This window comes from Macrotis lagotis, chromosome 2 (assembly GCF_037893015.1).
Source record: "Macrotis lagotis isolate mMagLag1 chromosome 2, bilby.v1.9.chrom.fasta, whole genome shotgun sequence".
Lineage (NCBI taxonomy): Eukaryota > Metazoa > Chordata > Mammalia > Peramelemorphia > Peramelidae > Macrotis > Macrotis lagotis.
The window spans coordinates 176,275,403-176,302,777 of NC_133659.1; the positions used below are offsets into that span (position 1 = coordinate 176,275,403).

At 36.1% G+C, this 27,375-nt stretch overlaps 1 protein-coding gene and 1 long non-coding RNA gene across 9 annotated transcripts in view; one reads left to right on the top strand and one right to left on the bottom strand.

Annotated features, from left to right (window-relative positions):
* Positions 1 to 27,375, bottom strand: part of ANKFN1 (ankyrin repeat and fibronectin type III domain containing 1) — a 503,865-nt gene that overhangs the window by 70,206 nt on the left and 406,284 nt on the right. For all 4 annotated transcript variants that reach the window (XM_074223663.1, XM_074223664.1, XM_074223666.1 and 1 more), the window contains 3 exons: positions 24,032 to 24,129; positions 20,766 to 20,856; positions 3,220 to 3,327 (listed from right to left, as the gene is read on the bottom strand). In XM_074223663.1, coding sequence (XP_074079764.1) covers positions 3,220 to 3,327; positions 20,766 to 20,856; positions 24,032 to 24,129 — 297 coding nt within the window. The remainder of the gene's footprint in view (positions 1 to 3,219; positions 3,328 to 20,765; positions 20,857 to 24,031; positions 24,130 to 27,375) is intronic.
* LOC141513644 (uncharacterized) overlaps positions 1 to 27,375 on the top strand; it is a 131,184-nt gene that overhangs the window by 29,518 nt on the left and 74,291 nt on the right. Inside the window, exons 4-5 of one of the 5 annotated variants that reach the window (XR_012475846.1) lie at positions 1 to 90; positions 15,861 to 27,375. The exon at positions 15,861 to 27,375 is cut by the window's right edge and continues 3,124 nt beyond it. The exons of 3 other annotated variants lie outside the window; for them this stretch is intronic. This is a non-coding gene — a long non-coding RNA (uncharacterized LOC141513644). One more of the 5 variants, XR_012475842.1, reaches the window with a different exon arrangement.

Genomic DNA, 27,375 nt, shown 5'->3' on the forward strand with positions numbered 1-27,375 from the left:
AGTCATCTGGGTCCAGTGGCCAGATATGAATCAGGACCATTGGAGATAGCCCTGGATTCGAGGCAATCAAGATTAAGAGACTTGCCTAAGGTAACACAATAGGTGTCAAGTGTCTGAGGCCAACTTTGATCTTAATTCTCCCTATTCCATGGCTTGGTGCTCTATCCATAACACTTAGCTGCCACCCCAAGGAACTGAGTTTAAGGATACCAAATTTGTGAGGGTTGTTGTGGTCCCTTAAGAACTTTAGGAAATAAAGAATTAGTGTCTTGCTAGCAAGAATTTTGAGTTCTTCCCCTGCCACCCCATCTCTACATTCTTTTTCTTCAGAATATTATCTAGTATAGACTTTGAGTCTTGCTTTGGTTTAGTTTGTGGTTCTTCCCTCAGGCATAGGAACACCTAGTTATAACCCTGGAGGTTGTTTTTTAGTTGTGTCCAATTCTTCCTGACCCCATTTTGGGTTTTCTTTTTCTTTTTTCTTTTTCTTTTAAATTTATGGGACAAAATAAACCTTTTCATAACACAGTACAATAAAAAGTCGATTGCAAATGAAACTATAAATCTTCTATGTACAACTTGCTAGCCCTTTCAAATATACAAGATTTTCATGTAAATTTCCAAATACACACACACACACACACACACACACACACACAAGAGTTTGCCATTACTTTCTCTCTTTCTCTCATTTTATAGATGAGGTATGGAAGCAAACAGGGTCAAGTGACTTGCCCAAGATCATTCAACTGCTAAGTGTTCAAGGTGGGATTTGAACTCACAAAGATGAGTTTTCTTGACTCCAGGCTTGGCACCCTACCCACTTTGCTTTCAGACAGAGGTTTTTATTGTTCCCATTTTATATCAGTATAGTAAAATGATTTGCCCAAGGTCGTACTGATTGGCAGAGGTAGGGTTTTCTGACTCCCTTGTTGGTATTCTTTCCAGATTATAGGAGGGCTTGATGATTCACAGACTGGCTATGAATCTGTCTACCTTGGTCATGATAGGTTGATAAACTCGAAGGAAGGCATCTTACAGGACATAGAGTCCAACCTCGCTCATTTTCTAGATAAAAAATTGGTGGAGAGAGATGAAAGGTAATGTGTACTCTGCTCAGTTAGGAGGCCTATACACAGCTGCCAATGGTTCTGGATGCTTGGGGGGTGAACCCTCTGCCTGCTTTTGACTCTCAAATCTCTTCTGAGTATAATGATATAGACAGAAGTCCTCCTTGTGAGGAGATAATTATTTGATAGTGGGCAAAGACTGTTTCCACTTGGTGGAATGTCAGAGTTTTTGCTGTAACTATGCTGGGGAGATGCAGAGTTTCCCCTAATCTTTCATCTGCCTTGTTTGTATTTGATCTAAAGTCAGTAAACATTCTTTGGTTTCAACTATGGATTTCAGAGTATGGCCCTGCTGCTGCTGAGTTCCCCTCAGCTGAGAGTGCCATGGATGATGGAGCATGGAAGACGAAAATGTTATGGCAGCTTGATTCCTCCAAATAAAGCTAAGTGCTTCTGCCACGAATCATTACCCATATTAGAAACTTGACCTGGTCCCATCTGAGCAGCCTACCAAGAAGAAGGACCTTACTAAGACCTTCTCTAGCTAGAAGAGAACACTGGTTTGGAAGTCAGGGGACCAGAGTTCTAATTCTGTTTCTCTCAGTCAGCTTCAAATAATAGGTAGTAGAAAAGGTATAGTAATGGACTTGGAGTCAAAAAGTTGTTGTGGTTCTTGAGTCATTTCAGTTGTATCTTACTCTATGTCACCCCATTTAGGGTTTTCTTGGCAAAGATACTGGAATGGTTTGTCATTTCCTTCTCTAACTCACTTTACAGATGAGGAAACTGAGGCAGACAGCATTAAGTGACTTGTTTAAGGTCACATGAATAGTTGGTATCTAAGGTTTGGAATCTTTTTGTCTGGAATCAGGAAGACCCAAGTTTAGATCCAGCCTCAGACCCTTATTAAGTATGTAACCTTGAGCTCAGTTTGCTTATCTATAAAATGGGAATAGTAATAGAACCTCTTTCCAGGATTACTGTGAAAATAAAGTGAGAAAATACTTGAAAAGTACTTTTTGAAACTTAAAGCCCTATATAAATACTAGGTATTATTAACTACTATTACTTGCTACCTGTGTGATGTTGAGCAAGTCACCTAATCTCAGTAGACCTCAAATTTTTCTGTAAAATTAAAAGCATTAGATTCTTGAGAATTCTCTAAAATTTTTTTCCTTCCTAGTCTCCCTTAATTTGTTTGCCTTCCCTCTGTTGATTATTTGTTTATATTTCAATCATATGATGTATGTATGTGTGTTTTCTCCCCATTAGACTATGAGCTTCTTGAGCTCTTGAAGATTTCTTTTTGCCATCTTAATACAGTGTTAGGTATACAGTAGGTGCTTACTCTTTATTGACTGATATATTTTTGTGTGTGTCCTGGATTCTTATGTCAGTGAGGTGAAGCCGATGAATCCATTCTCAGAATAAAGTTATTAGCATTCATAATGGAAGAAAATGCTCATTTCAGTTAGAGGTTAGTGAAAATAAAGTTGTAATTTCCCCATTTCCTGTAGGTTTATAGATTGACTTTTGAAATTCATGCACAGATTTCTTGGGCATCCATGGACTCCCAAAGTATAGGTTGACACTGCAGTTCAAAGATTAAATCTATGTTTATCATTGGCTGGAGGCATGTCTAGGGTGAATCTCAAATTCAATATTTCTGTCCAGTTGGTGGAGAAGTAGGAGAGACAATCAACTGGTAAAGTTCCCAATGAAGACACTAGGGAACTACTTTGGGATGTGGTAGAGTTCTCGCATTTCTCCCCAAGCCATTACTTCTACATATTGTGTGTGTATCTGAAATCCCTAGACTCCATTGATGATTTCTGCAGGAGACATGTTCAACAGGGAGGAAACTTAAAGCATTTGCCTTTTTTTTCCTTTCTGTGCTTGTTTTTAAATTATTCCTATGGAGGAAGGGTAGGAGAGGAAAGGAGGGGGTGAAGGAGCAAAGGGGGTAGGGGGAGAGCTCATCTTAAGGGTTAAAGCAAGATAGTGCTGTAAAGTGATTCCAGATGTACCAATATTAATATCTTTCTCTCCCTGATGAATGAGAAGGTATGACCCAGTTAGGAAACTGCTAAAATTACAGGCGCCACTGAGACCTCAGCTGATGCCCTACCACACAGATTTTTATCCTTACCCCGGCAACTGTAATGCTGATGAGCAGTCCGGATCTGCTGCAGCAGACGCTCCAAAGCTTCATTCTGTCCCTTGTGTCTGGGCTCTCTGCCGTCATAGTCTTTCCAGTCTATTGAACAAAAGAAACAAACAGAATGAAACATAAGGGAGAAGAGGGAGAGCTCTCCTCGTTCTGTTCTGGAAGTAATGACTGTGCTTTTTGCTTGGGGGAGATAATTGGTACAGCATTAAGAACACCTATGGAGAGCTAGGAGTTAATGCCAATGACTCCAATGGCTGCCATTGCTCCAAGCTCAACCCTGTCCTACCTCTCCTCTGGGGCCAAACAGGCTTCATAATTGGTTTGGGTTGGGTTCAGTTATCTTAGGACAGAACAAAATGAGAATGGAAAGCCAAAAGAAAGGATGGAGTCTGGCAGTTCCAATTGCCCTCAGACACCCTATCTTCTTTCTCCCAGTATTCAAATCCCTAACCCCATTGCAAAGGGAGGAAAGAAAAGGGCGGGAATGGTCCAGACGAGATGAAATTCATGTTCCCAATGCTTTTATTGTAGCTTTCACACTTCTGGCCAAATTGAAGTTTCTTTCCAAGGAAAGAGTGTATGTCAGATGCCAAGAAATAGAAATCTACATTTTGCTCTAATGAATGTCTGCTTTCGTTGGCTGGCACAGGAATCCTGTAGAGATTCTGAGCCACCAACCACCCTGTCTGTTCAGGCTCTAAACATACAGTATTAACTTACATGGCAAATTCAAATTGTAGTACCCATCTGAGCAACACCACTCTCCCAACCCCCAATCTCTACTCATTCCCTGAAATTTCATTCCATTGGTTTTAATGGAGATCAAAAGTAACAAGCCTTATAGGTCTGGCATCAATATTTTAATTGTGCTGTCTGAGGCTTCTGATTTTTCATCAGGTCAGGACCTTCTATTACTTTCTCTCTCCCTTAGATTATATTCCTTCTTTGTCCCTGCCTCCACCCCCCAAAAAAATAGTTTCTGGATTTATGTTTAAGATGCAGCAAATTTTAAGGCAGTCTAAAAAGGCAATGTGAATTCTAGCTTAAATTTACTGTAGGCATTTAATACCTTGTCACTGGGCAAGACACCCACTTGGTTGGAGAGTCTCCATCACTGTGGGGCTTTAACAGAAGTCATGAGAGATTACATTCCATAAAAATTATCTTCATTAACCAACACTACACTAAAATTTAGGCCTGCTAATATAAGCCAAGAAAATTCATTAATTCAGAAATCACTCTCAAGTGAACTTTTTTTCCCCTAAGGTAGCTATATAGCTTTATGGAATGTAGCTATTCCCTATGGAGAGCATAGATCATAGATTTATAGTTTTAGAGCTAGAAGGGACATTCCAATCTTTTCAGTTCTATAGATGAGGAACTAAGGCCCTTTGAAAGGTAAAGAGACTTGCCCAAGGTTATATATATAGAAACAAAAGTAAACCTCAAATCCAGGCCCTCTGTGTCCTGTCATCATAGATACATAGTACATGAAAACACATTGGAACTTTGGGAAAGTGAAAGGGGCAAGGAGTCAGTTCACTTGAGTTCCAACCTTGTTTGACTAATATATAACTTTGAGCAAGTCACTTCTCTTTGGTTTCCTAGTGTTCCCAACAATTAAATAAGGAGGTTGAAAAAGAAAATGACTATTATAAATAGCTAAATTAACTATAAAAGATTTATACAATCTGGATTCTGAGAAGGAACTGATAAAAAGAAGTATGTCTAGAATAATTTTGTATATATATATTTGTGTCTAATGGAGCCATCTCTAGGGTTGGGGGAAAGGAAGAGCAAAAAAGAAATTTACATGATAACTTTGTTGTCTACTTAAAAGAAATAGCAAATCATCCATAGTAGATTTGCAGTTTTATGGTGCAATCATCATTTTTTCAAATTACACTATGATATGGAAATACTTCTTTTATTCCATAAATTAAAACTAAAAAAGAATAAGGATTCTTAACCTTCTTTATGCCACACATACCTTGGGTACTTTGGTGAAATCTGTGGAGTCCTTTTTAGAAAAATGATTTTAAATGTGTACAAGTGAATGCAATAGATAAGAAAGGAAATCAATTATATTGAAATACAATTATCAAACCATTTGCAAAAAATTCCTGGACCTGAGGTTGAAAACCTCTGTTCTAAGTGACTTCTAAACCTTGTATAACTCTAGAGTCTGTAATCTTAGAGAAAGTCTAGTCTGTTTAACACATATGCACATATATACATACATGCATATACTTTATAGATGAAGAAACTAAAGCCTGAAGGGATGGAGTGAATTTAACTGGGCCACAGAGAGAATTCATAGCAGTGACAGGAGTATAATTCACATTTCCTGACCTCCCAGATCAGTGCTCTTTCCATTATACAATTCTAGATATTTTTTTATTTGGTGACTGGAAGTTGGGTTGAAACTTGATGTGGTATGATTTAGGTGTGGCCAATCCCAGTTAGAGGAATGGACCAGATGCTCTTTAAAACTTTCTCTTACTTTCTAAGATACACTGCATATTAACTATTCATTGAAAAGGGAGGAGGGAAAGACAAGGATTTTAGGAGATTGGCTTTAAGTAATATTTCCTTATTGTTTCTCCAGTCACCTAGAAACACCTTGGTCTTGGGCATTATTTGGTGCATAGTGAACCATACATGCTTTTCATTCATTCATTCATTCAATGACCTTTGACATATACATAAAGAGAGAAAATTTGTCATTCTTTGTCAATTCTCAAAGGGATGATTTTTTCTCTAAAGTCCATTCCATGGCTTTTTTTTCTTCCGATTTTTTTAATGTGATAAACCAAATGAAGATAGGCAGCCAATATTGCTTTCTCTGGTCAGACTCCCAGGATGTTAAATGATCTTATCACCCTATAAAGACCAAAAAGTTGTATTGCGAAAACCTATGTTCCCCTCAAAGTGTAGAGAGATATGATGCAGCCAGCCCCCTGTGGCAGGGAGCATGATTACGTCAAGAGCCAGCTTCTCTCATGACTTTTATGATACATTTCATTTACAAAAAAAAAAAAAGGCAAATGCAAAAAATAAGAGCCCAAAGTGAGTGGTCTACACAATGCCAACAGTTTTGGAAAGAATGAGTTTTCTCAGAGATGTTTGGAAGCCTTTAACTCCTACATAAAACAGGAGACTTCAGGGATGAGGGAGAAAATTGGAAATATATTACAGAAATTCGTAAACCTGACAAGGAACTGACTCAGTGTGGGAGGAAAAGCCCATATTGTTCTACATAATGCAGTTCACTGTTCTTGTAATGAGATACTTAGGTTCTAACACAATGCAAAGCTTACATTTGCCTGTGATATTAGGTCTTTCCTGATCATAACTCAGACAAGTCTGTCTGGGTCCTTTTCTCATATTATGGAGGGTACCATATAACATAAGTCTATAAAAACACATTAAGACCCTTTTTTAAAAAAATAACTAAACACTTTAATAGTGAACTGGAACATATTACAGAATTTCCAATTACTCTGACATGCTAGAATACAGGATCTCATAATAAATATCAAAATACTGAAAAATTTGATGCTTCACAATTTCATACTTTGTTTCTAAATAGAACCAGAATCATTTTTTAAATTGAACCTTTGTAATGACAGGAGATATTCATAGCTATTAGACTTAAATGTTTGAAGCCTTGAAGGACAAAGTTCACTGTCATTGAAAGCTTTCTAGCTTCACTCCTTGACTGTTCTAAAGGGAAAGCAGCCTCCACTCTGGAGAGAGGCCTTATTTTAAAGGAATCACTGGGAGGAATATAACTGAAAGAAAGCTATATTTCAACCCATAGTATGTGGAGCATTTAGAAAACTGAAAATTTGATGAGAGAAAAAAAATTAGTCATGGAAATTTGAAAAACACTATCTCCCATATTAATTGAAGGTACATTTATTAGTCTTTTTTTTGCTTTTACTGTTCCTTAGTTTATAATATCATAGATTAACTTTTGAGCTACCTTAGAGCCAACAGAGGAGAAAACTGAAGCTTACAGAAGTTAAGCAATTTGTTCAAAATCATACAGCTAGTTAAGTGACAGAATAAGATGCCTTTTTAAAATATGTAATGTGGGATTGACCAATAAACACAGCCCATATGAACCTGTATAGAATGTCTATGTCTACCCCAAAGATTTTGTGTGGATTGCATCAGCCATTCACTTTGAGTGGGAACATAAGAACTGGGCTTATTGCCCAGTCCCCTATTACATATGAATTTGACAAACATCAATAAACATGAACATATCCATATACAAAGAAAACAGTAAAAAGATGATTGTATATGAAACCACAAGTTTCTATTGCATATAGCTTGTTTTTAAAAGTATATATTGAATCTAATACTTTGATACTTACATGACTCTGTATGTCTGTATCCCCTTCTGTACTTCCTTATGATTTCCTGTGCATATTTTTTAATATTTTATTGTCTCTCATTTCTTTCTTTTCTTCCTATATTTAATCATAATTCCATCTATGGCTCTCTGCTCCAAAAAAGTTCTTTCTTATATAAAAAAATAAAACTAATCAAGCAAAACAAATCTACATATTTGTATCTGAAAATGTATGTTTCATATTGTGTCTTTAGTCCATCACCTCTCTGATAATAGTTGGGAATCATGATTTAATAATAGTTTCATCATTACATTGATCAGAGTTCTTGTCTTCAAAGTTATTTTCTTTTACAATATTGTAGTAATTGTCCAAATTGTTCTTCTGGTTCTTTTCACTTTAATTTACATCACTTCATGCAAGGCTTTCCATGTTTCAGAGAATCTATCTCTTTTGTCATTCATTATGGCATAATTATATTTCATTCTATTCACATACCATAATTTGCTAAACTATTCCCTAATTCATGGATACCTTCTTTGTTTCCACATTTTTTTTATGTTTTTTTTTTTTGGTAAGGCAAATAGGGTTAAGTGTCTTGCCTAAGGCCACACAGCTAGGTAATTATTAAGTGTCTGAGACTGGATTTGAACCCAGGTACTCCTGACTCCAGGGCCAGTGCTTTATCCACTTCGCCACCTAGCTGCCCATTTCCACATATTTTTTAAGAAAAAAGTGCTCCTACAAGTATTTTTTGTACAAATAGTCCTTTCCTTTCTTTTTTTTTTTACTTTCTGCAGTGGGGGGCAGTTAATGTGTTTAATAGTGTTATCACTAGATCGAAAGGTGTGTACAGTTTGGACATTTTGGGAAAGTTACAAATTCATTTCCATCTTTATCAACAGTATATTAGTGTGTCTCTTTCTTCTTCAACTGCCTGCCAGTTTTCTCCTAACCCATGATCCAATTACTGAATATTAGCCTTTATTTATTTTGTTTTAATCCTTATTTTATGTTCTACTTCAAAAGATGAAGGTTGTTTTGTTTGATACTATTTTCTTCCTGATGCTATCTTCCTTTTTGAAGCTTACTCTCCCTATGCCCATATATTTTCCTTTTGAAATTAGTGTATTTCTATACCAAACTATGAGTATGTGTGTATGCATGCATTTGATTCATTTTTGTCTGATTTAGATAAAAATGAAGTTTATGAGGTTCAGATTTATTTTTATATTTACTTCCATGTTTGCATTCTCTTCTCAAACACCTCATAGATGAGAAACACTGAGTTACTCCCCTCCTTCCTTCCTTTCTTCTTTAGTGTATTCCTATTTTCCTCCATTTTTCCCCTCTCTTAAAATCAGTGAAATAGAACAAAATCATGTCCATGCTCTATGTCTGTCTTTCTTAGCTCTTTTAATGACTTTTGGAGATAGCAGAATTCTGAAAGGATGCTTGTTTCCCCTTCTCCTTCATTAGAATTTAAAGTGCCTTATCATCATTTAGCTTCATTCAATTGCTTATATGGTTTTACCTTTTTAATTTTTTGCTTCCTTTATGTTTCAAAGATTCTCCTTAGCTCTTATATTTTCATCAGGAATGTCTCAAAATTTTTTATTCTATTAAAGTTAATTTTTTTTCTTTTGTAAATATATACTCAGTTCTATAAGTAAGCTATTTTTGGTTTCAAGTCTTTACCCTCTGTTATCTCATATTACAATATTTTCTCTCCTTTTGTGTCATTGCAGCAAAGTCTTGTGTAATCCTAACTGTGGTTGCTTGGTGTTTGAAATATTTTTCTCTGGCTTCTTGCAGTATTTTTTTTCCTTTTATTTAAAAGTTCTGAAATTTAGCTATGACACTCCTGGTGTTTTCAATTAAGATTTTCTTTCAGAAAGTGACTGGTGGTTTCTTTCTATCTTTCTATCATTCTTCAATTCTAATAGATGTGGATAGCTTACTTTTGTGATTTTTTTGAAATTTAAGTTTTTTGTTTGGACATGGATTTTAGGGAGTCTGATAATTTTAAAATTATCTCTCAGGGGCAGCTAGGTGGTGCAGTGGATAGAGCACCAGTCCTGGAATCAGGAGTACCTGAGTTCAAATCTGGCCTCAGACACTTAATTAGATAATTATTATTACCTAGCTGTGTGGCCTTGGGCAAGCCATTTAACTCTGTTAGCCTTGCAAAAAAAAATTATCTCTCCCTGACCTATTTTCCAGGTCTGTTGTTTTTGATTGTGGATGCTTATGTGGACTTTATGCACTTTGTTACTTTTTCCAGTTTTTTAAAACTTTATTCTGTTATTTCTGATTACCTCATGACATCATGAGTTCTATTTGTTCCATTGTATTTTTCAGGGTCTTTATTGAGTAGTGTTTTTAACTTTCTATTTTAAACTATTTATTCTCCCTCCAGTTATTTTCTTGAGATCTCTAATTTCATTTTCCATTTCTTACTTCATTTTTATTTACTTTGGCATCAGTGGAGCTGGGGAAATCTTTCTCTGAGGTTCTCTATATTCTTTTTGTGGAGTAGTTCTTTTCTTCTGAGTTAACGCCTTGGAGTTCACTTAACTCACAGTATGCAACATTTCCTTATTCTATTTGTTCATATCTCCAGCTTCAGTCTCTGGATTGTGACTTTGTGCTAGGATCAGGCTTCATCTCCTCCTTTACTTTTGGGTTGGGGGCTCAGTTACTGTTTAGCTTTGTGTTCTCTACCTTCTGGATGCTGTGACTGGGTCCAGGCTCTTCCCTCTGCTGTGATTACTAGCTTCTATCTCTTTTCCTGGTGACCCCAGGTAGGTAATAGTCTCATCCCACCACTGTGTCCTTTTCCTTGCACAATTCTTGGTGAGGAATTGGTTCCACTTCCCTTCTGGGGCTGTGGCTCTGACAATTGGATGCTGGAGAATCACACCATTCTCAGTCCTCTTGTAAGACTCCCAGTTCTTGTTACTCTTTCTATTGCTCTGAGTGTCCCCAGGTATGAACTCCCTCACCTTATCTCCTGGAATAGTGATGAATGGTGGTTTGCTCTGTTTCCATTTGCTATTCTGATAGACCAGCATCAAGATCCTATAGACTTCAAGCTCAATGAAAATGGACTCTTGTTTAGTCTAGCAAATCAGAGGTCAAAGCACTATATATGCAAGTTGTTCTAGATGTCTTAAGACTGTTTTCAGTTATTGAAGCTTAAAGCAGCACTAAGACCTTTGAAACACCCTGTATTTTTATTTATTTATTTATTTATTTATTTATTTTAGGTTTTTTTTTTTTTCATTTTTGCAAGGCAATGGGGTTAAGTGGCTTGCCCAAGGCCACACAGCTAGGTAATTATTAAGTATCTGGGGCTGGATTTGAACTCAGGTATTCCTGACTTCAGGGCCGTTGCTCTATTCACTGTGCCACCTAGCTGCCCCTAATACCCTGTATTTTTGAAGATTCTCTAGAACATATACCTCTTAACATTTATCCTCTTCTTTCTACTTCTCTACCACCATCTTGGTTCAGCACCCATTAGAGCTTGTGTGAACTATTAAGTCATCTAATTCTTCTTCCTGCCTCCATATCTCTTTTCTCCAATCTAGTATTTATAAAAGTGATGTTTTTAAAGCATAAATCTGACCATGCATGTAACCTCTCTACTCAAGAAACTTTAGTGGTCACCTATTGTCTTTAACATTTAAAAGCCATTATACTTTTACTCCATCCTATCTTTATACACTGATTTCCTTCTCTTTTCCCTGAACACTCTACCAGCCTACCTGTTATTCCTAATATACATCATTCTATTCCCATCTCCATGCCTTTGCTCTAGTTTGCTAAATTCAAGTATTACTTTCTATGGAGACTTTTCCTCAAAGGAAAGTAGGGCTTTCCCCCATTCCCATTTAAAATATATATTTTGTATTTACTTTTCTGTGTTCATTTTGTCTACTTTTATTCAAGTAGAAAATAAATGCCTTCAGAACTGTTTCCCCCACCTCTCCCCCACTGACTTTGAATCACCAATGCCTAGAACGGTGTCTGACCCCAAGAAGCACTTAAACTTAATAAGTGATGATGATAATATTTGTCCTTTGTTCTTGAAGAAGACTATGACATCAGGGAGGTGATACCATGACAAGCACATGAATTGATTTAAGTGAGGGGGTGTTATGGCAAGTCACCAGTCTCACTTTCTCCTCCAGAGCCATCTGAGTCCACTGGCCAGATATGAGTCAGCTTGACTGGCAATGGCCCTGGATGCAAGACTGTCAGGGTTAAGTGACTTGCCCAAAGTCACATAGCCAGAAAGTATAAAGTGTCTGAGATCAAATTTGAACTCCTGTCCTCCTGACTCCAAGGTCAGTGCTCTATCTACTTGCCACCTAGCTGCCCTTACACTTAAAAAGTAACTATTGAATGAAGTGTTCTTATTAAATAGGATCTTAAAGTTGCAGCATCCCCAACTTATCTTTTGCCAGTTTCCCAACAAGAAATGCCTAAGCCAGACTTTCTTCTGTGGGGAGCTAAATGTTTCCAATTTATCATCGAAATGCTATTTCCCTACTTAATTTGTGCTTTGTAGAGAAGATTAGTGGCAGCTTCCAAAACCTACAGGAAATGAATGAATTTGTGACAGTAGAATAGCTTCACGCCCCTCCGCTTCCTTTTGGGGAGGCAAATAGGGAGAAATTCCTAAACCAGGAGTGGGGAACTTTTTTTTCTGCCAAAGGTTATTTGAATATTTATGATATTGTTTATGAGCCATACATAATGATCAACTTAAAAATTAGCCTGCTATATTTGGTCAAATATTTAATTAATTTACCCCTAAAACACTCCTAGATTTATTTAATTTTAAGTCCTATTTGCAGTTGCTGTGGCAGTGTTAGATCAAATGATTTCATAGATCTATATGTCCCTGTGGCCAGACATTCCCTGCCCCTGCCCTAAACCATAAAATCTTTGACCTGCTCTATTTCCATTTTGTGTCAGTTTACCCATCCTTAGAAAGCCTGGTGCCACCCCTCCCCCCACTTTGGAGGCTCACCAAATTAGGGTTGAACTTAGATAGTTTTAGAGATGGATCAGTTTGCCTCAGAATTCCTGAACTCAAGTGATCTAGTAGTAGGAATTACTTTGTGATAAAATAACTTCTTAAAGGGAGTTGCATCATTCCCTCAACCCTTCTCTCTAACTCCCTACTACAGAGTTTTTAGGTAATTTCCACTGTTGCTCTCTTTTCCTATGCCCAAGCTTCTTCTCTCTCTTTGATTGTTCCTTCCATCCCACTCTTCCTTAAAAATGAATGAACATAGTTTATCTCTAAAACTTTTAAGAAAAATGTCTCTCTGCCATCTGAGAGAGTCTTAACCTTTAACACAGTTTCATTGAATAGCATCTTTAATTTGACCTCAAAACTGGCATCTTATAAATTTCCCTTCTTTCAGCAGGAATTTCCAGAACATGGAGATCTCTCCAGTTGAAAAGAGTTTAAATAATGCTCAACAACAGGACTGCTTCTGAAATTCTGTGATAACAGATGTGAAAAGCTTTCCTTATCACTTATATGGTTTATATCACTTCTTAAACTGCCTCTGAATCCTGGCTTCTTCTAACATACTTAACATTATATTTCTTTTGTACTTTTCCTGTGTGTTTTTATTATGCTCATATGTACATATCTCTCAACAGAATACAACTAAATAGGGATTATCTTCTCTCTCTCTCTCTCTCTCTCTCTCTCTCTCTCTCTCTCTCTCTCTCTCTCCTCTCTGGCTTTCTTTTTATTTTGACACACTCCTCTGCCTTCTTAAACAAAGAATATCAAACATAATTTAACTTTTCCTTGATGACTCAGGGTCATCTTTTGGAACATCAATTATTGTGCTGTGCTGTGATATAATAATATTTCTGTCTCCTTCCTTGTTGTCAAGCTGTCATCTCTCACTTCTTGTGTTTGGTACTTTGTCTTTGTCTTGTCTTTGGCATAGTACCCCACCTTTTCCTCAATTATCTTTTTTTTTTTTAATCTTCTATGAGTCAAGAAACCAGGTAAGTAAATTTGGCAGAATTATTTATAAAATAGAACAAATGGGCTCAAGGATTTTTTTCTGCTAATGGATTTATTGAGAAATGTTTCCCTTTTTGAGATTCATGACTTTTTGGAGCAGTGCTTTAACTAGGGTGGAGACACTAGAACTTTTACTAAAATTTAGAGGTTATTGACATTTGCTTGCCCTCAATAGGGTAGAAACAATGGAGCTTAACTTAACACCTACTTAGTAAGAACAGTTAAAATAGGAAGCCATCAATGGTAATGCTCCCTTCCTTCTGTGATCGTACTTTGGATAATGAGATTCCTTTTTTCTTTCCCCATTCTTTGGTACCGCAAACAAACTCCTTATCTTTGCTTCCTAAACAAATATTATCTTCTTCAAAACTTTTACTATTGAGGGGATTACCAAACCTCTCAGTCAATCAGACCTACAACCTCAATGCCATTCACTTCCTCACCTTTATTCCATACACATAAAACAATCTACATTTTATCCAATTCATACTGAAATCTTGCTTTTAACCTTCACATTTCTCATATTCATTCCTTTCCCTTCACTCACACATCCACCACCCAAGTGATCATTCTTATTGTTCATCTATGATTCATCCCATCTTTAGTTCTGTGATTCTGTACCATTTCACCCCTCGACCTCAGTTTCCCTATCTGTAAAGATGAGAATGTTGGAGTAGTTGTTCTCTGCCCATTCTTTTATTTTCTCATTCTCAGATTAGATGCTAAAATGGTTTCATTATACAATAAATGCCTACAAACAAAATTCTCAGAGAAACCCTCTAATTTGTTTTCTTTTCCTAGTTTTACTCATTTCAATCCATTAGCTCTTATTCAGTCGCCAAAGAGATTTTTCTCAAATATAGGTCTGACAGTCACAGAATGTCACAGATCAATCCCTCTCTTTTACCTTTTATCTCCCTCTTAGCAATTCCTTGGCTTTCTTCAGGACTTATCTGCTCAAAACCCAACTTCTCATGGAGGTCTTTCCAGATTCTGCCAGCTATTAATGCAATTCTTGCTCAAACTGCCTTTCATCTACAATATAGCTTGAATGGACCTAATTATTTATATGTTATTTAGAATATAAGCTCCATTAAGGCAGGAATCATGTTTTGATTTCCTAAAATTTAGCACTGTGTCTGAAATATACTGAGCACTTAATAAATTCTGGTGACAGGATGGTGCATGACTGCTTAGTCCATGGTAGGGGTGCTTAAGAAATTTTTCTTGATGAATAGATGCACTTATTCTGCAACTTAGAGTCAGAAAATGGGCATTCAGAGGCTAAATGACTTATCTAGCATCTCATGGTTAGGAAGTAATAGTAGTAGTAGTAGTAGTAGTAGTAGTAGTAGTAGTAGTAGCAGTAGCAGTAGTAAGTAGTAGTAGAAGTCTTAGTGGTAGTAGTGATGCAGAGAAACGTGGACATGGGGGGGGTGATGAGATCAATTGGAGTCAAACTTTGTAAATCTTTTGCTTGCATTGTAAAGGGAATCTTCCTTACTTTATCTTCTAATTTAGGCCACACCTGAGGGTCTGAACTTCAACTTATATTGCATTGCTTTTGCAAGGCAGTCAGGAAGCACAGGTCCTGAAAGACCACCCAAAAGGGACCCCTCCTCAAAAGGCAACATCTCCAATGAGGGACTTGGGTCATCCCCAGGTCACCCCCGCCAATGGACTTGGGGAGAGAAGTTAAGGGGAATGAGAAGAGGGCTGGCTCTCTTTGACCTTCCAGTCTCCTGCTGAATACTGGTCAGCTAGCAATCCATGTGGTCTTCTCTTAAAACTCTTTCTAACTTTTCTATTCCTTTCTTAATATGCTGTAACTTCCTTTAATCAATTGCTATTTTCTTTCCAAAACCTGCATTCCCAAGTCTGAGTTGTGATTCCTCACAGGGAAGAACTGGACCCAAGAAACAAATCAGTGGCAACAGTAGTAGTAGTAGTAGTAGTAGTAGTAGTAGCAGCAGCAGCAGCAGCAGCACCAGTAGTAGAAGTAGTAGTAGTAATAGTAGTGATGATGATGATGATGGTGATTTTGATGGTGGTGATGATGATGATGATGATGATGATGATAAAAGCTGGTATTGATATAGCATTTTAAAATTTGCAAAGCACTTTCCAGGCATAACCTTATTTTTGTCTCCACAATATCCTTGGGAGATATGAACCATTACTATTTCCATTTTCAGATGAGAGAACTGAGGCTGACAGAAGATAGGTGAATTTACCCAAAATCACACAGTTAATAAATGTCTAAGGTAGGATTTGAATTTGAACTTCCTTATTCTAGTTCTATCACTCTACCCACTGTAACACCTAGCTGCCTCTGTGTGTCAGATGCATGACTAGAACCCAGATCTCCATGATTCTAAGACTAATTCCCTAACTGCTTTGATATCATGCCTTTTTGAGAAACTTGATTATAATTATTTATTGTATCATGAAATAGGGACATTTTGGGGTATAACCTGAGAATGAGATGTCAGCATGGGCAGAGATCAATTCCAGCCCCTTCATCCTTACAGATAGGGAAACTGAGACCTAGAGAGGTGAAATGACTGAAAATCACAGAACTAAAGATGGAATGAATCTTAGAAGGGATCTAGTTTGATGTCATCCAAGGTCAAAAAACTTGTAAAAGACAAAAGCAGGTTTGAAACCCAGGTCCTCTGATACCAAACCCTACCCTACAAATATTAGAGGTGTATGTGATCTTAGAGCTATCATCTAGTCCATCCCCATCATTTTATAGAGAGGGAAATGGAAGCTCAGCAAAAGGCAAAATTTACCCATAGTCATAGAGATAGAGTTTGGAAAAGTCAGGACTGTAATTTCAGTCCAAAATTCTTTCCTATTTTAAGACTGCCACTTCAGTTTAGTTCAAAAAGTCTACACTCTGTTCTTGCTAATATCATGACAGCCTGGGAAATCATGTGCTTGAAGCAGCTATCATAGTTTACTACTGTTAAGAGAATGACTCCCAAATATTATTCTACTTCCCATCACAGTTCCCTTTTTTATGGTTAAAAACTCTGGAATAAAAAGGAAGAAAATCATGTGAGTGAATATGACATTCTTTCCATTTATAAAGCCAAGATCAATATGTTCTCAATTTATTACAATGGCTTGGGTTCTGTTTGCCAAGTTCATTGTGATGCTCTATTGATGGAAAAGATTTTTTCTATTGGTATCAGAAGTATCAGCTCTGATAGTCTTTCTCTTCAGGAAATGTAAACTCCCTGAGGGCAATTCCCTGAGGGAATTGCTTCTTTTTGTCTTTGTTTCCTCCCTTCTTCCCTCCCTGCACTCAGTACAATAAGAAGGAAGGAAATAAACATTTATTTGGCACCTATGTGTGCCATTATAGCAAGTATAAATATTATTTCATTTTATCCTCAAAACAACTTTATGGGCATCTAGGTGTCACAATGAATAGAACACTTGGGCCTGGAGTCAGGAGAGCCTGAGTTAAAATATGACCTCACATACTTAATAGCTGTGTAACCTTGGGCAAGTCACTTAACCCTGATTGTCTCAAAAAACTAAGAAAATAAAATTCTATAAGATATAGATACTATTATGATAATTTTCATTTTATAATTGAGAAAACTGAGACTAATAGACTTGCCTAGGGAATAATGTGTATGAGTTTCAGTTTGATTTCAGTTTTTCCTGTCTTCAGACCCAATAACTATATCCCTTGACCTCCTTAGCTGCCTCAATAGCTTGCATTGAGATATGCTTTGTGATCGAAAATCTGATAGATTTATCATTTCTCAGGATGTCTGATCAGTATGTGATATATAGTCTACTTTGACTCACTCCCATTTGAGAGATAGTAAGTAGTTTTGATTTTGAATTTCTCCCCTTTCAGGACTTTTGTTTTAATTTCCTCCTTCCAAGCGACCTTTCCTGCTTTAGATAGTTCTAAAGTGCCTCATAGTGCCTCACACACATAAGGACCTTCACAAATGTTTGCTGACTTTAGGTGGTAAGGTTTTTTAAGTGCTTAGAATGTCAGATATGGAATTGGGATTTCACAGGATCAAATCCCATCTCTGACACTTAACCCAGCTGTGTAACCTTGGGCCATAAGTACAGTTATGCCACAGGCAACTCCTTAGAACTTACTGGCCAAGCCATTGCCTGACAGCATTCTACTTCAGTAGAGGGTATTTCCACAACTGAGCATTTTTACCTCATATAATTGTAGCTTCTCCAGAAATTCTTGCATTTATTTATTTATTTTTAATTTAGTATTTTATTTTTTCCCCTAGTTACAAATAAAAACAATTTTAAACATTGTTTTTAAAACTTTGGATTCCAAATTCCCTCCCTTCCTCCTGCCCCCTCCCCCCCTTGATGAAAAAGTAAAATTCCTGTGTTTATTGATTTCATCTGTACAGGTTTGTAACTAGAGTACTGGACTCAGAGTCAGGAAGACTTGAGTTCAAATTTCAGATGCTTACTAGCTATGTGACCCTGGGCAAGTCATTTAACTTTTGCTTACCTCAGTTTTCTCTACTGTAAAATGGAATTTACAGAGGACCTATCTTCTAGGGTTATTGTGAAGATCAGAGGGGATAATATGCTTGCCCCAAAGAAAGTGCTTTAAAAATATTATTTTTAGATTGCAATTGTGTACAATAATTTTTCTTCATCATTATTATTATAATGTTTTAAACAGGGGTCTTTAACCTTTTAATTTTATCATGGACTCATCAAAATCTGATGGAGCCTATGGTTTCCTTCTCAGAAAAACATCTTTAAAGGTGCAAAATGAAATAACATTGTATTATGTTAGAAACCAAGTATATTGAAATACAGTTATCAACATATTCAAAAAATGAATTCACAGATGCTTGATTTAAATGAATGTGAGCAAGAATTTTTTTTCTCCTTAACCATGCCACTCCTTTCCAACATAAATAAATAAATACTGTTGTTTAACATTATCAGCCAGATTTTCCCTGATGGGGGTGAGTCAGGCAATTCAGGAGGAGAACTTACTCTTCTGAACCTCAGGGCATTCTTTTCTGCCTGGCAGTAAGAGCAGTCCAGCTAATGGTACCCTGGGGGCTAGAAAGAGTAATGTCTTCCCTACACTAACCAGGACCTAGCTTAATAGGATTTTTTTTAAAGTAAAAAAGTAAAGGAAAAAATGTGATATTTTTGAAATACAAACTCTTCTTACACTTCTTTGGATCTCTGACAAGAGCAAGTACAAGGCCTTGCCCATAGGAGATGCTTATTAATGTGCTTGTTGAATGAAATCAGGTTTTACTCCATAGGTGGCAACTATGGATACCAAAATCCAGGTGATTGACTCACTTTTTAATTTTTTATCCAAATATTTTGGCATTGTAGACACATAATATGTAACTGGTTCAGGATTAGTTATTTAATCAAAAGTATTAAATCACAAAAGCTCCATATCTCTAATATTTTACTGAAGAGGAAATTTTGAACTGCAAGATGTCAAATTGAAAAATGATGACATTCTTCACCTAATTGTTTTGCCATTGCCTCCATGTAGCATTGACCTATGTCCAGAGTAGCTACGTTTATGGTGGTTAATTATGAAAAGGTTGACCTCTAGGTGATGTATCTCACCATCTCTATTTCTTTTCTATTATTTATATTCATAGTTTCCATGTTCATCCATTCATCAATACATATTTATATCTATATTTATGCCTAAGCCTATGTCCATGTCTATATACATATCTATTTATTTTCCTGTGTTTCCATCCAGCTATATCTGTGCCTACGGCTATATCTATGCCTATGTCTACATCTGTATCTATATCTATGTCTAAGTTTGCATTCATATCTATTTCTATGTCTATATACTTATCTTTAGCTCTGTCTATGTCTGTGTCTGTGTCTATATCTAAATCATCTTTATCTAAATATTTACCACAATAACTTATGAGCATTATAATCAAAGGATCACAGATATAGAGCTAGAAGGGACTTCAAGGCCATTTCAACTCTCTCATTTTGCGGGTGAAGAAACTGAGTTCCAGGGAATCATGGTGACTTATTCAAGATCAAAGATGTGGTAAGTGGTAAACTCAGTCCTGTGACTCCAAGTTTATCTCACTTTCCTTTGCACCATGCCATCTCCTTGATTCCTAAGGAATGGTCAACATTAGTGGAAAGAGTGCCCACATAGATGAAATTGTGACCTTTCAAGAAGTTTAAATTGAGACCAGAGGACCTGGATTTGAATTCCATTTATGTGTCTCCCTCCTGCTGGCAAATTATGAATCTTTTTTCTCACATATAAAATGAAGGGTTGGATGAAAGGGCCCAACAACTCTAAATCTCATTAAGATCATAGAGTTAAAGTTCGCTAGAGGACATCAAATTCAATCCCCTCATTTTGCATATGAGAAGTCTAGAGAGATATAATAATTTGCTTAAGGGCCCACAGATTTGAAGTGGCAGAACTAATACTGAAAAAGAGTTCTAGTGATTCCAAATCATACCCTATTGTCTTATTATATTTAAGATAGGGTATTTATTTTTAAAAAATATTTCTAAATAAATAGGTCACAACCTTAATTTACAACTCACTTTTTTTCTGTCTTTTGGATCAATTTAGAACAACAGCTTTCATTTTATAGTGATATTATGATCTGTATAGTCAGGAAATACAGTGTTCTTTTCTTAAAATCCTACTTAATAGAGAGTAAAATGTATTCAGAAGTCTGAGCTTTCTTATTATGAATATCATTTATCATGGTGCCATAGATATAAAAATATCCTATTAATAGAAAGTTCCTGGAAACAATAACTGATAAAACAGTAGTTTTTAACGTATTATTCCCTTAATAAATAGGTCTGAATCTTGAGATCAATATTAAGACTCTATAATGACCTACAGTTTATACCAGATAGTCTTTGGTAGAGGGGGACTCATAGACATGCAAATCATGACTTTCAAGCTACTTCTGATGCCAAGTTCTTCTTAGAAAATAGGGGTTGTTTGGGAGAGGGTTGGTAGGGATGAATTGACAGTGAAAACCATGCTGATGGAATAGGAGGTCTGATAATAAAGCTGGCATGATTTCAAAACCATCACCTACTGGAAGGAGTGGCACAGACAGGAGTTGTGGTCTGAGCTGGTCCCCATCCTTTCATATTGTAAGCTGAGACTTGAACAAAATAGTGTTGACCCTGTAGAAGGATTGAAACAAAGAGAAAGATTGATTAGGCATTTTATTTCACAAAATGGCTTGAGAGTAACAGAGTGAGTGTTGCCATTCTTAAGGATCTGAGTGGAAATATATTAAAGAACTGAGTTTAAATACTAAGAAAAATCTCAGTGGAAAGTATGTAGTTTTTTTCAATATTCACTTTGTCTTTTAATCAATGGAAATTCATAGCCTCTTCATTTCCCCAAGGGTTCTCTTTATTTCCTTTTTTAATAGACAAGTTATAGTGGAGATCTGTCCTCAGCTGATCTTATCTCAGGGCTCAGGGGTGAGATTGTTGACCTTCATTGAATCAAATGAAATGGAGCCAGTAGGTAAGTCTGCTTACTCAAGTGGTGATCTGCTTGAATCTATCTAAACATTTATCAATCTGGAATTGAACACCCAATATTTGACTATGACTGAAATCTACAATTCAGTGATCTTGTGCAAATATAACTATCATCACTATTTTAGAAAGATAGCCTAGATTTAACCATCAGATTCCTCCCAGGCTATCCATTTCAAGAAGGATGCCTAAATGAATCTTGTTTTTAATTCCTCACCTGTCTGCATTCCTGACTCCTGAGTTTTCTCTGAAATGTGTATATACCCTATACCTACATCTCTTCTGTCCCACTCTTCACTCTTCTTATTTCCATTTTCCTTTTATGTGTTGTCTTTCTTCATGAGAATATTAGCTCCTTAAAGGTAGGGACTGTCTTTCCTTTGGCTTGTATTTGTATTCTAAGTGCTTTGCAGAGTGTCTATCATATTATGAGTACTTAATTGATTAGTATATGCTTATTTGATTTGATTTAAAAATGATTCCAAAGATGTGGCATCCAAAAAATGTTTTTATCCTGGTCCTGAGGACTGTACTTTAGAATGATTTCTAGTAATTTACTAACTTTACATACTATCCACATATATACATATACCTCAGTGTATGTGTATATATGTGTGGATACAAATATATCTACTATATATGTGTGGATACAAATATATCTACTAAAATTTTATACTAGATTCTCATTGTGACATATTAGTAATCCTAGGTTCTTGAAGGTCCTATTACCAATGGCAGAGTTCACTAAGATGGAAAGGTTTTAAAGAAAGAGCTTTGATAATATTCATTAACTTATCATTTTAGGACCAGCCTCACAGTTTCTGATGATGGTCATTACCATATAAATCCCTGAGGAATGAAATGTTTTCCTCCAGACAAATCTCCAAAGTCCTCTCTATAAAGTAAATGAGAGTTTAAGATGTATGTCAGTGAAAGCAAGACCTACAGCAAGGAAATATGTGTATGTGTGTGTGTGTGTGTGTGTGTGTGTGTGTGTGTGTGTGAAATGGTACTCTGTCAGTGCAACTACAGTATAATGGAACTGACACATAGGAAGAGAAATATCAGGCTTTTGAGTATGTTTTACTCTATTCTAATTCTTTTTTAAAGTATCAGTAGTTCTACCAGCTAGAATGCTATTAAGTAGAATACCCTATTTCCCAACCACAAAGATTATAGAAATAATAATGAAAAATATTGTTCTAAACTTATCAGAAAGTCAGGCACATATGGTTTTAAGTTATAAAGGTTGTGATATATTTATTTAAAACTGGATTTTTGAATTAAAAAAACTGTCTTCAGAGCAGCTAGGTGGAGCAATGGTTAGAGTACCTGTTTTGGAGTCAGTAGGACTTAGTTCAAATTCAGCTTCAGACAGACACTTAATAATTACCTAGCTGTATGACCTTGGGCAAGTCATGTAACCCCATTGTCTTGCAAAAAAGAAAACCAGAAAAAAAATTAAAAAACCCTGTCTTCAACTTAATAAGTTCATAGTGTTTCAACAATGTTTATTGACATTTATCAGGTAGAAAGCTGGCCTTGAAATCAGGAACATATGACTTTAAATCTGGTCCGTGATACATCCTGATTCTGTCACTCTGGGCAAGTGATTAACCTCTCAGATTGTTAGCATCTCTATTAACTACATTGTGTTACATTTCCTAACTATAACAGGTATACTGAGAAAAAAAGAATAAGCATTTATTGGATCCCTACACTTCAACAGGGATTGATTAAGCACTTTACAAACATTATCTTATTTGGACCTCACAACAATCATGGGAGAGAGGTACTATTAGTATCCTGATTTTATAGTTGAGGAAACATAGGCAGAGAGAGGTTAAATGATTTGTTCAGGACTGCAAAGTTTGTGAGTGTCTAAGACTGGATTTGAACTCAGGTCTACTTGACTCCAGGTCTAACACTGTATCAAGAAGTTAGCAATAACTTATATCAAGTAGACACACACATTTTGATGCACACATCATGCCCATACTTTGCACACACACACATATACAGAGGGTCCCCAAAGTTTTGGGATACATGCATTTATGTGACCATATGCAAATACACATGTGCAATTGGGATTCAAACCACAATGCAACAGTGGTTCAAGGGGAATATATTTTGATGTTTCAGTTTTGCTCCAATTCAATCATCTGATAAAATATGCTTGATTCTAGTTTGATCTGACATTTAAGGAAAAAACCTTTTGGGTTAGTTTGGAGTTCTTTAAAGAGGACCTGACTGACCCAACAGAATAGAACTATTTGGTCTTGCTTTGGGTTCATGGAGCCTTTGGTTCATGTTACTAAGTCATACATCTTCCATGATATACAGTTTCTTACTCTTGAAAGGAGATTGAGACAGATATTTTTATCAAGAGGAAAAGATTTCTCTCAGGAAATTGTGTGACAGAAATTGATGACTGATCCCAACTGAACAGGGCTAGGTTTGTTATGTTAACCAGCAGACAGGGAGTCAGAATTGGCTCTATCAGGAGCCTTTGATCCCCATAAAGATTAGACTGGGATCCAGAAAGCAGCAGCTTTCATTGCCTGCCTGAGGCCAGTCTTTTCTGATCTCCCTAGAACATGACAACTTACAAAATGGTTCATGCTGTCTGCTTATTCCTTTGTGAATTTTAGATTATGGATACCAGACATATCCCGCTTAATGAGCAGTAGATGCTGCCAGAATAGAGGGGAGGGTGGGGGGAGAGTGGCAGTGGTTACTCCCCAAATCCCCAGGACAAATGTCAGTAATGGGGGAGTGGGAAAATCCAACCGGATGATTTGTCATTTACCGTGGAGAGTCCCGTGATTGTGCATCTCAAAGACTGAAGATTATCCATGATTATTTCCCCAGCCAAAGGAGAAAAGTCTTTAGAAATGCTCCACTCCACTAGAAGAGAGAGAGAGAGAGAGAGAGAGAGAGAGAGAGAGAGAGAATTATAATTATATAATTTTATCAGATTTCAGGGAGAGCTACTGGAACTCCCAAAATCTTATCCCTCTTAAGAAAGAGCAAACTTTCTTCCATTTTGTTTCTTCCATTTTTTTATTCTTTACTTTGGGAAATGGTAATTCAGTGTTTTCGGAGAAACTAGAAAGGAACTATTTTTTATTTTTATTTATTACTTTATTTTTTTCCAATTATATGTTATAAAAGTTTTTCCAACATTCATTCTTTTGCATATTTATAAATTACACATTTTTGTACCACCTCTCCTTCCTACTCATCTCCTTCAGTGGTGATTGGTCTGGTAAAAGATGTACATTTGTATTTAATGTTTACATATTAGTCATTTTGAAGAAACTATTTTTTTTTAGGTTTTTGCAAGGCAAATGGGATTAAGTGGCTTGCTCAAGGCCACATAGCTAGGTAATTATTAAGTGTCTGAGACTGGATTTGAACCCAGGTACTCCTGACTCCAAGGCCGGTGCTTTATCCACTACGCCACCTAGCCGCCCCAAAACTAATTTTTTAAAGGAACTGTAAAACATTTATCTAGGCAATGTTCACATAAGAGGTAGTATTTTAATATCTGCTAAATACATTATATAAATCATATCATTTGATCTTCCCACCAACCATTAGAGATAAGTGTTATTATTATCCTCCTTTTAAACTTAAGGAAATTGAGGCAGGCATAAGTCAAATGGACTAGTAAATATCTCAGGTAAGGCCTGAATGTAGGTCTCCTAGACTTCAAGTCTGACACTTAATCTGTTAGGCCCACCTAGAGAGCATGTGAGATATTTAAGTGTATGAAAGAAGTGTGCCAAATGTGAGATAGAAAACATATTGTGTGAGATATGTTCTATCTAGTAGATGTATTGTTTGTGAAATATTGCTATATGAAACAAATGCTGGTTGATGTCCTTCATTCTCAAAGAAGACCAAAATGACATCAGTATATTGGAGTCAAGGTACAATTTGTCTGATTATGGCTGATCAGAACAATATGAGCTCAGAAGACTCTATCACAGGTTGGGCACCATGAATATTTGGAGTGGAGGTGTGTCTAAATTTGAACACCTCACATTTCCTTTGAGAATTACAGTAACTCAACAAGTTATCACTAGGGTAATACACTATGACCAAGTAGGATTTATCTCAGGAATGCAGTGTTGGTTCAATATTAGGAAAACTGTTAGGATAATTAATTATATCAATAACAAACCTATCAGAAATCATGATTATATCAATAGATACTGAAAAAACTTTTGACAAAATACAGCACCCATTTCTACTAAAAAACACTAGAGAGTGTAGGAATAAATGGATTATTCCTTAGAATAATAAGCAATATCTATCTGAAACCATCAACAAGCATTATATGCAATGGGGATAGACTAGAGGTATTCCCAAAAAGATCAGGGTTGAAACAAGGATTCCCATTATCACCACTATTATTCAGTATGTATTAGAAATGTTAGCTTCAGCAATAAGAGCAGAAAAAGAAATTGAAGGAATTAGAATAGGGAAGGAAGAGACAAAACTCTGACTCTCTGCAGATGACATGATGGTATACCTAACGAATCCCAGAAAATCATCTAAAAAACTACTAGAAGTAATTAACAACTTTAGCAAAGTTGCAGGATATAAAATAAACCCTCATAAATCCATGACATTTCTATATGTGACTAGCAAGATACAACAGAAAGAGCTAGAAAGAGAAATCCCATTGAAAGTAACCCCAGACAATATAAAATATCTGGGAATCTATCTGCCAAGGCAGACTCAAAAACATTTTGAAAACAATTATAAAACACTTCTCACACAAATAAAATCAGCTTTAAATAACTGGGCAAGCATCAACTGCTCATGATAGGTTGAGCTAATATAATAAAAATGACAATTCTACCAAAACTAAATTACCTGTTTAGTGCCCTACCAATCAAAATTCCAAAAAAAATTATTTTATTGAGTTAGGAAAAGTTGTAAGTAAATTCATATGAGAAATAAAAAGTCAAGAATTTCCAGGGAATCAATGAAAAAAAGTGCAAAAGAAGGTGGCTTAGCCTTACCAGATCTAAAATTATAGTATAAAGCATCAAGTCATCAAAACTGTCTGGTATTGACTAAGAAATAGAATGGTAGATCAGTGGAATAGATTAGGTGCAATAGCAGGAAACAATTATAGTAATGTTTGATAAACTCAAAGAGTACAGCTATTGGGATAAAAACTCTTTCTTTGATAAAAAAACTGTTGGGAAAATTGGAAGTTAGTATGGAAGAAACTTAGATTAGACCAATAGACACCCTATACCAAGATAAGCTCAAAATGGATAGAGAATTTAGACATATAAAACATTATTATAAGCAAACTTGAAGATCAAGGAGTAGTTCACCTGTCAGATCTAAGGAAAGGGAACATCATTAAAAACAAACTAGATAATTTTGATTACATTAAATAGCTTTTGCATAGAGAATTACAGTAACTCAAAGGAACATATGTAATATAAGCAAGAAACATAGGGTATGGTAAATGGCAACAACTATATGCACATATATATACACATTACGTGTTCATCCACAATGTATCAGTGTGACCCAGTGGTTAGAAGTTACATAGTAAGCTATGTATCATCTGGTTAGCTTTAGTAAGCTCCAATTTGCATTTGATGTAAAGTAGCTTTCAATTAAGTACTGAGTTCAAGAAGATCAAGGAGGATTTGGACTCAAATTAACTCAGAGCTGTCAGTGACAAGTTTGTCCTTTAGAATCTGAATTAGGATCTACATGGTGACTACTGTAATACATGAAGAATTTATGCAGATCAGCTTGGCAAAGTCCCAATGTAGTAACTCTTCCCCAACATAGAATGCAAAAGCTGTCTAAGATTCTAGATGAGAGTTTTGTCTACAGACAAGTCCTAAGGAATTGTTTGTGGCACAAAAAGATTAAAACTTGTCCAGAGCCATCCAGTTATATCAACAGGCAGCATTTGAAACCAAGTTTTCCAAACTTATATGGCTCAGCATTCCCTCCAATCCATTCCATTATCTGAATAACAATAAAAGCAGCAGTCACAAGAAGACATATTTGTAAAGTGCTCCAGAATGTACAAATATTTTACATCTTTTACGACTATTGAATTTAACAATAATCCTATGTGATGGATAGTCAAGTCACTATCATCCT